Here is a 15,851-nt window from a genome sequence, read left to right as displayed (position 1 = left end):
GTCCTGAGTTTTTTTGGATTCACCCTAGAGTTCTACTGTGATTTATTTACTTGTTTCAGTTATATCTTAAGAACCTGAGCTTTCAATATTTTGTGTTCATCCTTTGGTAGATGGTTTTCTATGGATTTTAAGACAGCAGTAAAACACCATGAGAACATGTTTGTGAAATTAATATTCATTTATTAAGCATGCCACCTACTGCTTTCAGCACGAAAGCCTTTGGTCAAAGTACACACAAATTGCACAACCAAAAGATTATTCACAGGGGGTTTTTATTGGTCTTGGTGTTGCGAAAATATTTAAATGTCTGGGTCAGACTTGGGTACATTAAACAGCTATGGGCACCAGTGGGATTTTTTTCAGCTCCTTGCTCTCAAGATATGATATGTTTTTCTGGAAAGAGATCTAAGTTACTGTCATAAAAAGATACTACAGACTTCAGTGTGGCTTATTGAGATGATTAATGTCAGCCACATGCATCTGATGTGGCATGAAGCTGATCGATGTTTCTCATTATCTTTTCTTCTCTGATGAAACATTTGTTTTCAAAGTCTAGATGCATTAAGTGCCTCCAGAGCATAAGTTTGTAATACTCATTTTCATGGTGTTGTATGATGGCTGTCTTTTTGGAAAACTAACCCTTGCTGACAACAGTAGCCTCCAGTAATGCAATATCCAAATGATCTCCAGATTCTAACCGAGAGATAATCTGGTCAGAAGAGCAGGCTTGCCTCCCATAGTTTTCCTGGCAGCAGCTTTGCGACTGTGAGGTTGGGGAGATGATGTTACACAACAGTGGCACAACAGGCGTCAGACACAATTTCCTTCTTCCTCTTGGTCATAGTGCCCAAGTCATTCATAACCTTTTGTTGACCTGTTCATCCAAAGCTTTTTCACAGACTTTTAAGGTGATATGTAAGTTAAGAGGGCATACCTCCACCTGCTTCATTTCCCTTGTTCAGGTTTTATTCAAGCAAGCTCACACTGTGGCCCAAAAGATTGACTGAGTGGGGGTTATGCAGAAACTTCACCCTCAAGTGTGAGCATTTGTATCTGTCTTTTTGTTCTTTGATACACCTTGAATTTTATGAAGTTTCACAGAGATATTATGAGCTGGAAAAAAAATTGTGCCCATTTGACAGATGAGTGAACTAAGCACAGAGAGGTTAGGGGCTGTGGTGGGAGCTTTGAGTTACAGCAGACACAGAGCATGGGAACATGGCTGTCAGCCCTGACTGCTAACCTGCCACTCTCTCAGGTGCTCTGCTGAGCCTCAACGTTTTCTCAAACAGACAGATTTCAAACATTCTATCAACTTTTTGCTTTCTTTTTTATTCGTAAGGTTATTTGTATACATCAGTTTCAACTCAGATAAGAGACCAGAAATAATTAGGTGCCTTTAGGCTGACAGGTAAAACATGGAGAAAAAGATTTTAGAGGGTCTCCAGCAGTGTCAGACACATCAGGGGTGGGGATAACTGAAGGAAGCCTCTCAAAACTCATATCAGAGTAGAAGTTGGTGCCTATTGCAGTCATTTTTTTATGATGTGGAAAATTTGGGGGTTTTATTTGTAGTTCAGTTTGTCCATGTGATGTGGCTCAGGGGTAAATGGGTCTTGGCTCTCTTTGAGGCTCACATTACTGACAGCTGCAGTGTTCACTTAGAGCTGGGGAAATAAAAACTAGTCAAAATTCAGAGAATGAGTTTTATATTCAGACCTTCTGATTCAGCCAAAAACCTCTGTATTTTTCATGTCTTTTCATTAAGCTTTGCTTTTTCCATCGCCCATGGTCAGGCAGATTAGGAATAAATGTGATCAGGCACAGTCTAAGTGGTATTGATGAAACTTAGCTGATTAATATCAGTCCAGAATCATGCCTTGCATTTCAAGAAATATTATTATAATTTTGATGATGATGCTTTGCCTCTTAGGTTCCATTCCATTTATTGGAATGCCTTCCTTCTTCATTTATTTCCCACTCTGAATACATTCTACACCTTTTTTTAACCTGCACTTTCCTCCCTTGCTGTTCCCACTTTCTCAGTCTGAGGCAATGTGATCTCAGTGTCATTGTCTCTAATGTCAAGCTGGGACACCTGCATTTATTAAGCAGGTTTAAATGGAAAAGCATTTTGAGTTGCTTCTGTCCTCTTGCTGTCAGCTTGAGGAGGATTCCCTTTTGTTTGTCCATCTCCCCTTGATTTACAGACTGCTGAGCTGATGCAAGGCTGCAAACAGCTCCCAGTGAAGAATTAGGAAAGTGGTGAGCAAAAATCTGCTTCTTCATTGCTAATGGCAGATTGATATTCTAGAAACATAGTAACTTTTTCATGACTATGTAAAATCATAGCAATGGAGAACTGTTTTCAAGTGGATTTCAGGAAGGAACAAGTAAATAGCGAAGGAAACCATATTGTTCATTTTTATGAATTTTAGAGGATTACCTTCTAATTTCATACATTGACCAAACTTGAAAAAATTTCACTTGCACTTGTTTGATGATCTCTTATGCCTGATTTACAGGATAAAATATTTGCTCTTCTGAAATGCACTCAGAAACAGCTCAGACACTGCGTTGCATAAGTGTCCTGCAGTGCACAGTGCTTCATCCTTTCCTCTGACCCAGGGAATTTAGTTCACTTTTTTGCCATTAGCAGAAATAATCAAATGAGATTTTCGATAAAACTCAAGTATAGCATAAGCTTTCTATGTGAACACATATAAGTGACTTGATTTGTCAGATACAAGTTTGTGTTTATAGTGGAGACAGCTGCTGAGAAAGAAATAAAAAGTGGGGTTTGGGGACAAATATTTGCTTTTCATTTATTAATGAAAAGCCTGAGCAACAATAGCAAGACTATTTTTAGAAGAAATGGGAGAACTATAGCCTATAAGCTGTGTATTATTGGAAGTGTTTCTATATAGGTGTACAGAGAGGGATATATATGTACAGACTAATAGAATCCCTTGCTTTAAGAAATTTTATTTAATCAGCAGCTTTCTATTGCCTACTTGAATATTTATTTTAAACATTGTATTAAGTCTTCTTTAAAACAATGGAACATTCCTTTCTACAGGGATTTGTCCATCATGATACAATACTGAGTCAAAGCAAATGGTAAAATACTGAGTCAAAGGAGTTGAATATGAAAGTAAACAGTCCTTCACTCTGTGTGTTCTTCTGGGGTGTGACAAAAAGGTAGATAGGAACCTGCTTTACAAATAGGAGAGGTTATTAGGACACAAGGACTTGGCGTCAGGCATTATCGGTATTTTCTGTGCCCATGCCCAGGATAAAATCTCCCCTCAGGTTCTGATTTCAGTTTGGGGCACTGTTTGAGGACTCAAGACAATGCAGGAATTTTAAATGTGTGGTATGTGCTAATGGATCATTGACATAAACCGGTTCTTCAGAGGCTCAGCAGCCTTACATTCCTTTGCAGGTAAGGTCACTGTCAACATGCTTAGTGCCCTGTATGTCAGGGTTACAGGTACTTGACACTTTGCAGGCAGCTTCAAAAAAAAACCACAAAAGGCTTCAATTCCTTCCTGCACTTCTGATTATTTTGTAAGGTAGAGTCTAATGTTAGAGAGAGAGAATTGATAAAAGAATGCAAAGAAGCAGTGGTAGACTGGACTGAAGCCATGTACATGTGTGAGCAGGTTATTCCCTTAAGTAGGAGAAGAAATACACACAAGCCCTTTCTCCTTTCCTCTGAGGGAGGCATCTGCAGCAGTTTAACACTTCAGTGGGTCCTGGCAGTTAGTAAATCTCTCTCAGGTTGTCATAGCTTAGCTAATACTGGCACCCAGGCTAGACCACAGCTGTGCTATAACAAGATTTGGTTTCAGTGAAATTTCTTCAGAAGGAACTGTTTTATCATGCCATTGTATAATGAGAATAAATGTCTCCGTGGGAAATTCTCATGAAAAATTCATGCCTAACATGCCCTGAGTATGTACCCTTGATACTACACATTTTTAAGTCTTGTCAGCTTTCAGTTTCTCTTTTCCTTCTTTTTTTTTTTTTAAGACAAAATACTGCAATGTGCTCTTTGTGTGTGCTCAAGTGATTAAATATTAATATTCTGGCTTTAAAGCTTTTTTTTTTTTTTAGTAATAATAATAGCAACAACAACAACAGCTAGTAGTAGAAGTAGTAGCAGTAGTAGTAGTAGTAGTAGTAGTAGTAGTGGTGGTGGTGGTGGTGTCTGGCTTCCTTGAGTGAAATAAGGAGATGTAAATTACTTAAACTAATCATCTTACCCTGCAGCTCTAGCTATAGAATTTAGTCACTGAGCTTAAAGCAAAAATAAAATTGAACTTTTTCAGCTTACATTGTGTTCATTATGAATTACCAAACAGGAAACTGAAATTTCCTAATAAGTGTAGATACTTGCCTATTTTGTGCTATGCTAATGTTCTATCAACTGCACAACTCTACATTGCTCTTAAAACTTTTGAAGGCTGAAAAGAACCTGTACCATGCGTTCTCATTCCTCAGAATCAGTACTGAGCAGATAGATATATTCTACTCAGTCTAGTTTCTAGGTCTTTTATGTAAGAGGAATTCTGTGTGCTTTTTCCAAGTTAAAATGCTCATTCTTGTGATTATTCCACAGTCTGCCTTTTCTGCCACATCACAAATACTTCAGTGGCTGTCCCAGCCTGTAAGAGCCTTCACAGATGGACCTCTTCATCACACGTTTTCTTTCCACATAAGAAATTTGGAAAACTAATCACAAATTCTCTTTTGGTCTCACTCATCACATCTACGCTGCAAAAACACTGTCATTGCCACATATTTCTACTTACTCTTTTGTTCTGAGTGGATTTGTGAGCCTTGAAACTGTATTTTGAGAGGGAAACCATGATACAATAGCTAAAATATCTTTACCTTTTTCTTTTTATATTACAGAGCAAAATATTAATTCCTACCAATATATAATGTACTTGATTATTGTTTTAATTTCATTAAAAAAAGCTTTCATCTTAGTGTGTTTACCTCTAGGTGGAGTTATTCTTTGGGAGTTTTACCATTCATGTCATCAGTTATCTTGGTATTTTATTATAGGATATGAATATTTCACATCCTGCAGTAGCTCCCTTTTACCTGTTTATATTGTGTTTTAGTTTAAGATCATTAGAATAAATTCTGCCTCTGTGTGTCTGTACCAGAACAGAATATACTGATTTTGATTGATCTGTTTGTATAGAATGGTAACAGTAATGGTAATAACTCCAATCTTATCATGACTTATGTTCATATATGAGAATAATACTGTGATAGTATTCCTGTATAAGGAATCATCTCATCATTCTTACTGACTCCAAACCATAGAAATTACTGAACATTTCTTACCTTTCTCTGTGTCATAGTGCTTGCTTAGATGGTTTCCTTTTATAATTAATGAAGGTTAATCTGCTTTTTTATTTCTCCCTCTCTGTGTTATGTGGTCTCACTTGTTCTCACCTATAGATCAAGGAACCGTGCAAAAAGTTGTTGTCCTACCCACCAACTTCTCTGCAAGTGGAGAACTCATTTTGGAAGAGATGGAGGTTTTTCAGGTTTGGCTTTCTCCTTCTTTTGTTTTTGCAGTGTGTATGTTCACACAAACACTTTGTTCTAACAGACTTTGGCAAGGGCAACTGTGATTTGGTAAAAGATCAAGTAACTGTGCATGCTGTCAGTTTGAAAACCGCATGAAGATTACAAAACGTTGACTGTTATGAAGGCTAGAGCTAGCTGAAGCCCTTTTCTTCTCCTATATTTCAGTTGCCTATTTTTTATGTTGGTATACTTACTAGAAGGATTTTGATAATTAGGTTTTTAGGAGGTCATGTTATAATGGCTTCCAGAAGGAGACTTTTATCATTGGCATCACTAGAGAGGCTGTTGCGTATGGTTGGAATTTCAGATTTCTGTACTTTGATTATCTGAAGATCTTCCTAGTTCTCAGTCGCAAAATGAAATCAAATTAGTGTTGTTTTTGCTTAACTCCTGTTCTTCAAAGTCACATGCCTCTGCAGTCAAGAAAGCAACAAGTTTAAAAGAACATAAGCTGAAAAGAAACACAAAAACTACAGGGAGATAAAGGAATAGGCTCTGTCAATCACTCTGGCATGTAACAGTTGTAATAACCTAAAGAAAATGTTCATCCTCATGTTGAAAAACCCTTTCAAATATTTGGATGGGCTATTCATTAAACAGTAGTCTTGGGGCAAGTGGTAGTATGTGTCTATAAACTTAGTTAAGGATTTTGTCATGGCCTTTTCTCTATTTTATTAACAGAATACAAAAAGGAAAATTTAAGCTTCTTTATTGAGGCAGCATTAACAGTTTCCTTAAGAAAAGGAACACTCATAAAGGCATCTGTGTTAATACTCATAAAGGCATAGCTAGTCTTCCTAGCTTTCATTGAAGACTTCCTGCTAAAAAAGATATGTGTGAATGATATTTATATAAAACACACTCTTCACCAAGATAGTGCAGATTCCATTTACTGAAACATAAATTAATACAGCACGAAAATAGGTGGGCTGAGAGGAATCTCAGCCTAAGCCTAGCTTCTGGGCCTCTATGCACAGACCTTTTTATCCTGAACACTAAAAACCATGATATCATAATTTCTGCTGTTACAATCTGTGTGGCATCATGATGCTAGAGACTCTCCAAGAGAGCAGGGATGAAGTCATGGGCCCTGTGCTTTTTTTATCAAGGGTAGCAAAGAAGAGATCCTCTTCCAGAGTAAACAAGGAAAGGAGAATGTGGCATCAGGTCCAATGTTGCATTTGACCTGCAGACTCTGAACAGTTCATGAAGCAGCTCTAAACTTCTCCAAACCTTTGCCAATTCACATGATTCACAGCCAGATTTTCTAGTCCTGACCTCCCTGCTGTGTTGTGGTCATCTGCAATTAATCCTAGCCCACTGTTATGGCTTTCCTTTGTGACTGAGCAAATGTTGAATCGTAAAAAAATGCTGAGCATTTTTATTACCATTGATTTTATCACTTGTTTGGATGAACATAACAACTTAAGGCAAGAAAAGTAACAATTCCTGTTCCAGCTCTTTAATATTTGATTTGGACACAGACATTAATAGACTGCTATGATGACACACAGTAGTATACAGTACTGTCTCTGGGAAAGAAATGTTCAAGTATACTCATGCCATTTTAAAAGAATCTAGTCATTGACAATCTGAATGTATATGTTGCATGGTAACCAAACTGTATGCACTGTAGATAATTTGTAAGAAAAGGATTTTGTATTCTTATCTGGATCATGTGGTAAATATTCATGAGCTATTTTATTTATGAGCTATTTGATTTTTTTTTATTTTATTCATGAGCTATTTGATTTTTCCTTATCATCATTAAAGACAAAACATTTCTTATTCCAAAGTTAAAGTAATGACTCCTCTATTTCTGAGATAGCACAGATGCGGGTTAATTATAAGTGTACAAAAACCTTTTATATATGTGTAATCATAATGTGGTTGAGTTTCAACAATATATTTTGTGAGACATTGATTGTTTAAATGTCATTTGTTTAGTTCCGAAAATAGCAGTACTTAGTAGGAGTGAGTGCTCCCTTTCCAGGATATAAAAATGCATAGTTTTCTTAGATATGACTTAGGTTTTGGTGACTTTCAAATATCAGTTTTGGGACTTGACAAGAGTTCTTGACAATGGTTTGTAACTCTGTCTTTCAGAGTAATTCTCCTATAACAACAATGAAGATTTCATCTAAAAAGGTAAGGCAAAGTGGAATGCCTGCTTAGTGCTTATTAACTGAGAAGCAAATTGACTTAGATGTTAGAATATCAATGCTTGTGGAGCACACTAAATTATAGGTGAATTTTCCATAACAAGTACAGAAAACTTGACTGACATTTGCAGGAGCTGTTTATATGCCCTTCCACTAAGCCACTAAAATAAAACAATTTCTATTCATTATAATTTCAGTATAATTTCTAATTAACTGAAAGTGTCAGGATTCTTGTTGTTTTGATTTACAGTTAAGGAATCAAAAAAAATACTGAGAGAGGAAATTCACCCTCCCTGTCTTTTTCTCTAAAGTCCCAAATCGAAATTTTTCCTTGGAAGTCTGTCTGATCAGTGTAAAAAAAGGCACAGTGTTGGCTGTTGGGTCCATGGTGCAATTGTTCATGTTTGTTTAGTAGTAATAAACAATAGCAATAAGAATGATGAAAACAGCTGAGAGGATTTCTGCTGAAACGCTTAACACAAAAGCTAAAAATGTGTATTCTATGGATTTGCAAGCAAGATGTTGCTCAATATTTTACAAAGCTACTACTAAGTAAATATTATTCACTAACTCGATTTCAGTATGCTTTTTCATTTTTATGGCAAGAAGATCAAAGGAATTTCGAAGGGTTTTGTTCAATATTCATTTATATTTTTTAGAATTATTAATTGTTTTTTGAGTAAAGCAGTCATTTTGGCCCAGATTTTGGTAATGATCTACTCCCTTTGAACTTCTCTTGCAAAAACTGTGATTTATTGTGAGAGTTCTCTTGGCTTATTTTTCCAGGTATATAAGGCTATCAGAATCTGGCCGTAAGCCTCAACATAATCTCTAGGTTTTACATCTTGGAAACGTATGCACTGGAGGATCCAACTAGGAACTGCATAATATTTATTAAAGTGACTGTGTGCAGAGAAAATACTTAGTTCAAAGGCTTGAGCTAATAATCCTCACTGAATAAGAACCAAGTTCTCAAATCTGAGCAATATTAAGTCAGCATGTCTGCCCCAGGACAGAACAATGACACTCAATGTCTGAAAAACCTTTAACATTCCTCAGTGTTTCTAGGTGCTTTCTAGCAGGAAGGTGGAAATAATATATGCCTGTTCACCTGGGAGATTTCTGTTCATCTTGACTTTAGATGTATTTTTGGCTCCCCTCTTGGTCTTGAGTTAATTCCAAAATTAATTGAAAGGCTTTTTGGGTGTGTTAGCCAGGTCTTGGGTGAAACTCCTCCACATGTGAACTAAATCTTCCCATTTTCTCCTGCAGCAACAGTTGTATGTGAGCTCAGATGAAGGAGTCACCCAGGTCTCCTTGCATCGCTGCCACATTTATGGGACAGCCTGTGCTGACTGCTGCCTAGCCCGAGACCCATACTGCGCCTGGGATGGCAGCTCCTGCTCCAGGTTTTATCCCACAGGGAAAAGGTAAGCAGTATTAAGTGTGCCAGTGAAGTTTGCAAGGGAAGATGGCTTTTGTTCTGAGCATTGTGATGTGATGGAGAAGTGGGATGTCATTCCTTTCATGAGCATGTACAAAACAATACCCCCATAGCTGTTGTGCTTGGAGTTATTAATCACCTAGGATTGTATGCTGCAAGAGTGTATGGTAAAGAGCTTGGCTTTTCATATTTAAAGTAATTGATGGGAAAAAAAAGAAAAGGAAAAAAAATGTTCTTAATCATAAATATTAATCTTTCTGTCTCACACACACAAAATCAGTGAGACATTTGTTCCCTTCATTTAAATTCAATTACTTACTATGGATGTAATTATGATAGCCCTAAATACAGCAAAAGATCTCAGGCTGTCTGAGGAATAAAATCATTTATATTTTTTTGTTCCTCATTTGCTCCTAAGTGAGAAGAATTATTTTCAGGAAAATTTTAGGCAAATGTGATTTCCATGTAATGCCTGTGGATTTGGGTTTTTTGACATGAGGTTTATTAAAGCAGACAGGGAAAGCAATTTCTGTTTAATTTGCAGCAGAACTAATAGTCCATCTCATAATCTTATGCAAAACAAGAGTCTCTTCCTTCCTCCCAGGGGAAATATTTAATAGCAGAAGGCTGTAGTGAACTCTTGTCTTAATAAGATTTCACTTCATATACAAACAAAGCTACAGAATACACAATGAAGTGTTACTGCAGAGGGGACAAATCTTTCAGATGTATGCTTTCTACAACTACCTGGAAGGAGGCTGTAGCCAGCAGCGGTTGGACTCTTCTCTCAGGTGACAAGCAAAAGGACAAGAGGAAACAGCCTCAAGTTATTCCAGAAGAGGTTTAGACTGCATATTCTAGAATCATAGAATAATGAAATATGCTGAGAAGGAAAGGACCATCAGGACCATTGAGTGCAATTCCTGCCCTGCACAGGACACTCCAGGAATCACACCATGTGTCTGAAAGCATTACCCAAACACTTCAAGGCTTGGTGCTGTGACCACTTCCCTGGGGAGCCTGTTCCAATGCCCAGCCATCTTCTGGATAAAGAACTTTTCTTGATATCCAACCTAAACCTGTGACTGTGCTCAGTATCTGAGCTGAAGGTGCAGAAAGCCACATACAGTCACTGGGTTTTATTCCTGTTCCCTCTTAGAAGGACACAGTTGACAGAACCAGGCAAAGCTTGGATCTGCTGATAATAATGTCATCCCCTGGACAATTGTTTTTGTTACTGCAAAGTTTTCTTGACTCATTCCTTACCAGAGATTACAAGGTAAAGTCCAGACTGTAGCAATTGGTAGAGTACATGGGGTTGTTAACTGCTTTCACTGAGAATATTCAGCCACCAGTCTGCAAACTCATTGTTTACTTCCATGGAACAAAGGTCAGAATATGGGGGAGAAAAGAAAAGGAAAATCCCCAAGTCTCAGGCTACCTAACTCCTACAGTAACATAGCTGCCAAAAGGTACAAGGAGCAGTCAGGTACACCCAGCCTGTGCAGTTTCCAGTTTGCCATCCCCATTATATACACCCACCCAGGGTTATTTCCACTGGGGCTTGCTTTCCTGCTGATATTTTGTTTGCAATTTGCTCCTTATGTCAAACCAAAATAAACACCTCTAACTGTATGGAAAAAAATCTGGTTTTCATATGTGAAGGAAATGAGTTGTCTCTTTATCTAACAAGGCAAATTAGGAAGGAGAAAACACTGGTAATTAGAGCCAAATCCCATTGTCTAGACAGTAGTTTCTGCTGTATTCATTTGCTTATTTGCTTCTTCTGACACTTCTGTCTCCTGTGAATTACTGTAGTTCCTCATGCAACATCAATTTACCCCAAAACACCTTATGGTATTGCTTTTATTTTCTAACTACCACTTTTTTAAAAAAAAGAAATATCAAAGTGCTAAGTTTATAGTCTCAGAACTGCTTAATGCAAGCAGCATGTCATCTCTGACAGTGTGGAGCAGCTCATGGTAGCATAAGAACTCTGACATTCACTCAGAAATTCTTCATGGCCTCCCTTGACTCATGTAAATAGTTCACAAGGGTTAAGACCCCAAGGCATAAAATGAAATATTTTTGATGGTAAACATAAAAACTACACTTGGAATTTCAGTAATTACTCCTTTGAAACATCACCTTTCAAATAGTTCCTTTTCAAACGGTGCAGTGAGGGATCAGGTGACAGGGGATTATGCACACTCTCTCTGTGTTTGTGCACTACCTGCTATAATGTGGCTGTAGCTGTGTCACCCTTCACTCAGTAGTACTGGAGCTCCAGGGGCTTTTTGTGGTTTTTGATCCTCGGGTGCTTAGTGCATGGTTCAGAATACAGCTGTTTAATATGCCAACAGTGTCCATTTGTAACAACCTATCACCAATGCATTTTTTCTTGAACTTGATAAATGCTGACCTACCTTACCCAATACTTAGCAATGAAAATAATATATCTTAATAATAAAAAAAAAAAAAATTGCGCACCAGCTTTTCATGCACTGAATTCTGTGAGCTTTGACTTGCTAGCTGAGGAGGACTGAAATGCCAGTATTCCCAGTAAGCTCTCCAGACAGTTTGCTACAGAATCATGATTTTACATCTGTTATCCAGATTATATAATAAATTCCCTATTAAGCAGTATCCTGATACTTGATGAGTTTTATTGTATTTTGGAAATAGTCACATCTCTTCAAGTAGAAGACAGAATAGAATCTTAGCTCTCCACCAGTCTGTATAAATACTTCAGTCACTCTGCTATGAAGGTGGCTGCAGGCACCAAAAATAAAGTGCTTGCTAAAATCAAGGTGGGAACATGCCCTTTATCATAATTTTATGCTAATGTGTCAGATATGAGTAGTATGAATCTTATGCATCTCATTGTTAGCTGCTTGCCTTTATGAAGAGTTCCAGCTGGGGCTTTTGGCTTTGAATGCTGAATATTGTGAGTGAACAGAGGTGTCTTTCATGTATCACCTCCCATCCTTCCATCCCTAAACCTCCACAGCAAAACTGCTTTGCCTACAAAGATTGCACCTGTTTTATAAGCTTCAAGAAATGCTTCACCTAAAGAGTATCTTCACACCAACAGGCTTGCCAAGAGTAAAGCACACTCACAGTAGTTCATGAACTATCCCTAACATTTGATCTAGTAAAAAAAAAAACAAAACACAACAAATCCACAAATAAAAAAGTGGTTATTTTCAGTGTAGCTATCTTGGAATAATATTTTGTTTTTACAAAATATTGCAGGAGGAGCCGTAGACAAGACGTGAGACATGGAAACCCTCTGACTCAGTGCCGAGGTTTCAACCTGAAAGGTACTGTAATTTAGAGATCCTCATGCTATATAAAGCACACATGGTTTTCCTTTATATGATTCATTATAACTGACATTATCAGTATGGTTTACTGGAAAAGCATGATTATTTTCCAAGTCTGAGTTTTGTTTTGATTTGGTTTTAGCATCTTTCCTTGCAATTATATGAAACTTGCACATATATGATAAAATGTTGAGCCTGGAAATACATAGTTCAGCATACTTGAATTGAGAAGCTGACACTGTTGACTAGAAAAAGGTAAAGTTAATTTGAGGACTTTTCTACCTCTGTTTCCCTTCAGTCTTTATTAATGCCTTTTCATTTATTTAAGCTTTGGACCTCTGATTTTTTCTGAATATTTTATCCCATACTGAGTTTTGGAGCACACCTTTGAGCGAACAGCAGGATCTAGGCTGGCCTGTCTTTTGATTTATGGTTATTCCCTTCTCCCTTTACATGAGGAAAAAAAAAAAAACTATTCCAAATTTCTTTATGGAGTCTCTTATTTCCAGCTGTTTAGTCATCCTGGAATGGTGAGGGTGGCCAGGGGAGCAAAGGCTTTGCCCTCCCAGCCAGCACTTTCTCCAGAGAGATGGACACCAGTCAAATATGCCCAAAGTCATAGGAATAAACACATATATAAAGGCAGCTCAATTCTCTTCAGCCCCGTGCATGTCTGAGCTAGGCAGTGGCAATGTATGCCATCAGACCAAGGGCACACAGAGAATTATGCTCCTTTCACCTCTATTATGAGCCTGAATTTTGAAGTAAGTTCTCATCTGTACCACCTGGTGACCAAGTAATAGAGCTGATTGTAAATGTTTTTATTGATGTTTTTCTAATCAAAGAACAACGCTTTAAGAGTTACATGTGAAAGGTTCTGTTAATAATAATTCTACTGAAATAGTCTCCACTGGTTGTTGGAAGAATCTCCTGGATCAGAAAAGACCACAGCAGTCAGCTGGATGTAGATCCCTCTGCTTAAATGAGCCTTTCCCCATGAGTCAGTATTAGGTCATTTATGTGAAGCTGAAGAGATTGAACAGGTAATTCCAAGAGATGACCCCAGTGTTAGAGAATACACCTGAGCTCTGAGAGATCCATGTTGAAGCAACTTGAGCTACGTGTCTTCCCCTGCAGGCATGTGCTGAGACCTTCCACCCACTGTCTGTCCCAAGGGTGGGTGTCTGCTCCTTCCATGTAGAAAATGTGAGAATGTCAACTGTCTGCATTCTGGCCTGAGGGGGGAATAATTGTTTCAACCTTGACAGTCTTGTGAAATAGGTTTCTTGTTTTCCAGACACTTTTGTAATGTGGATGTATTTATAGGTTCATGTATTTTAGCATCTTTGTAAAGGAAGTTTTGGTGGCAGCAGTGGGATATAGGGTAGGTAGATGGCAGTTGTTTCCCTGGAAAAAAAAAAGATGAAAAGAAAGAGCAATTTAGACACTTGCAAAATATAATTACAGCTATTTATAGCAAAATTACTGTGTTTGGGGAAAAAAATGAAATCTACCTAAAGGACAAAAGAGCAGAGAGCCAAGCAAAGCCAAGGAATCATCCAAGCTCATAGAGAACCATAATGCTGAATCCAAGTCTTTAAACATGGTAGACCTCTAAGCACGTATAAACTTAACATTTTTGGCACATTTTAAAATAAATCATCAAGAACTAAGCAATCTTGTATGTTTTTGTTTCACGTCTGTTTAATATTGTTATGTTTGTGTTAGCCCTTATAGCCATTACAGAAATGCATTTTGAATGTGAAGTATTTCCTCATTATTCTCCTAAAAGTTAGAATTGGTTTTGGTACAGCTTCCTAAATGTGCTGAAGGACTAGAACCAGGCAAAGTCTCCTTCCTTCAGAAGAATGGATTTCAATTTCACATATTAGTTGATGAAAGAAACTGAAAAAAATGGGAAATAAGTAGAGTCTGAGTATAGCCAGTCTTAGGACTGTGCAAGAACAGAATCAGATTTTAGACATGCAGACCTCTAGGTATTTGCAGTTCTCATATTATTTCAATTAATTTCCACTGCTCCTTTCTCAAAAAAAAAATGTATTTCATATATGAGACAAGTTTTTAAATCTGGAGGTGCTTTGTTTTGAGGACAAATATTATGATTTGGACCAAGCAATAAGCATCCAGAAGTTCCTACTGGTGACTGCCAATTATTCATCTATGGAGACTATAAAGGGACACAACAAGTCTAAGTGATGACATATGCTCAGCACTTGCCCAGGTGTTGCTGGAGTGTTACAAATGTGTCTTTCTCTCTGTTGCTGGCCTGTCTACTTATTCGTCACATTTCAGGTTGAGAGCCAAGTCCCTTCCTTGTGTTGGAAGAGAAGCAGAGGAGTGGGAGCCCAGCCTGCCCTCTCTCTCCTCCCTGGGATGCTGCACTCAGCTGGAGTAGCTGGAGCCTTCTTTAGGGCGTGATGCTTTATTTTGGTCATACAACCATATTCCCCCAACTCGTAAATGGTGAACTGTGAAGAAGTACATTAAATGCACCAATAGGAGAGAATGAGATAATTTCACAGAAAAATATCCCTGAGTTCAGTTATCCCATCAGCAAAGTTTATCAGCCTGTAGGTGTCCTAATTTCTCAGAACAGACCATGTCACTCTGAAAACATTGGTAGTTGAAACTAAATGTGTTTCTTCACATTTCATTTAGTTTTTTTGAAAAAAAAAATTCCCAAATATTACTTATTTTTGGCCAGTGTCAGAATCAGACATAATTCATTTTATCTATATTGCAAAGAGTTACATGTTTTCTTATTCAAATCACAATTCACAGTATCCTGACCTATTTCCTTTTTCTTTCTTTCTTTCTTTCTTTCTTTCTAGCATACAGAAACGCTGCAGAAATAGTTCAGTATGGAGTAAAAAACAACACCACGTTTCTGGAATGCACACCTAAATCTCCTCAGGCTTCCATTAAATGGCTGCTACAGAAAGACAATGACAGGAGGAAAGAGGTGAGTGATGTGAACAGGAGATCTGGGAGGATCCTCAGTCAGCATAACACTCCCTCCCCAGACAAAGGGAGGGAACAGTTTGTGTATTTATCAGGCAGTCTGTCTACAGTGAAGCTGGAGAATTTGTGTGGATGCAGGACAGTGGCCATCATTTACTCATACAAATAAGAGCAGACTCAGTACAGCTGAGACTTCATCCTCAGCTCCACGGACTTCTGTCAGATCAGAACAGCTACCAGAAAATTAAAGAACCTTTGCTTCACATCTTACTGATTGCAAACTGAAGGTTTGCAGCACTCAGAACGTCTTATTGATTCAAGGAA

At 37.8% G+C, this 15,851-nt stretch overlaps 1 protein-coding gene across 1 annotated transcript in view; it reads left to right on the top strand.

Moving 5' to 3' along the window:
* The window catches only part of SEMA3C (semaphorin 3C), a 117,009-nt gene that overhangs the window by 95,959 nt on the left and 5,199 nt on the right, over positions 1-15,851 (top strand). Inside the window, exons 13-17 of the mRNA XM_053943241.1 lie at positions 5,482-5,570; positions 7,720-7,761; positions 9,048-9,205; positions 12,475-12,542; positions 15,398-15,528. Of these exons, the coding sequence (XP_053799216.1) occupies positions 5,482-5,570; positions 7,720-7,761; positions 9,048-9,205; positions 12,475-12,542; positions 15,398-15,528 (488 nt within the window). The remainder of the gene's footprint in view (positions 1-5,481; positions 5,571-7,719; positions 7,762-9,047; positions 9,206-12,474; positions 12,543-15,397; positions 15,529-15,851) is intronic.

The sequence above is a fragment of the Vidua chalybeata genome, chromosome 5 (genome assembly GCF_026979565.1).
Source record: "Vidua chalybeata isolate OUT-0048 chromosome 5, bVidCha1 merged haplotype, whole genome shotgun sequence".
In the NCBI taxonomy this organism is placed as follows: domain Eukaryota; kingdom Metazoa; phylum Chordata; class Aves; order Passeriformes; family Viduidae; genus Vidua; species Vidua chalybeata.
This window is presented reverse-complemented; position numbering and strand designations above follow the sequence as displayed.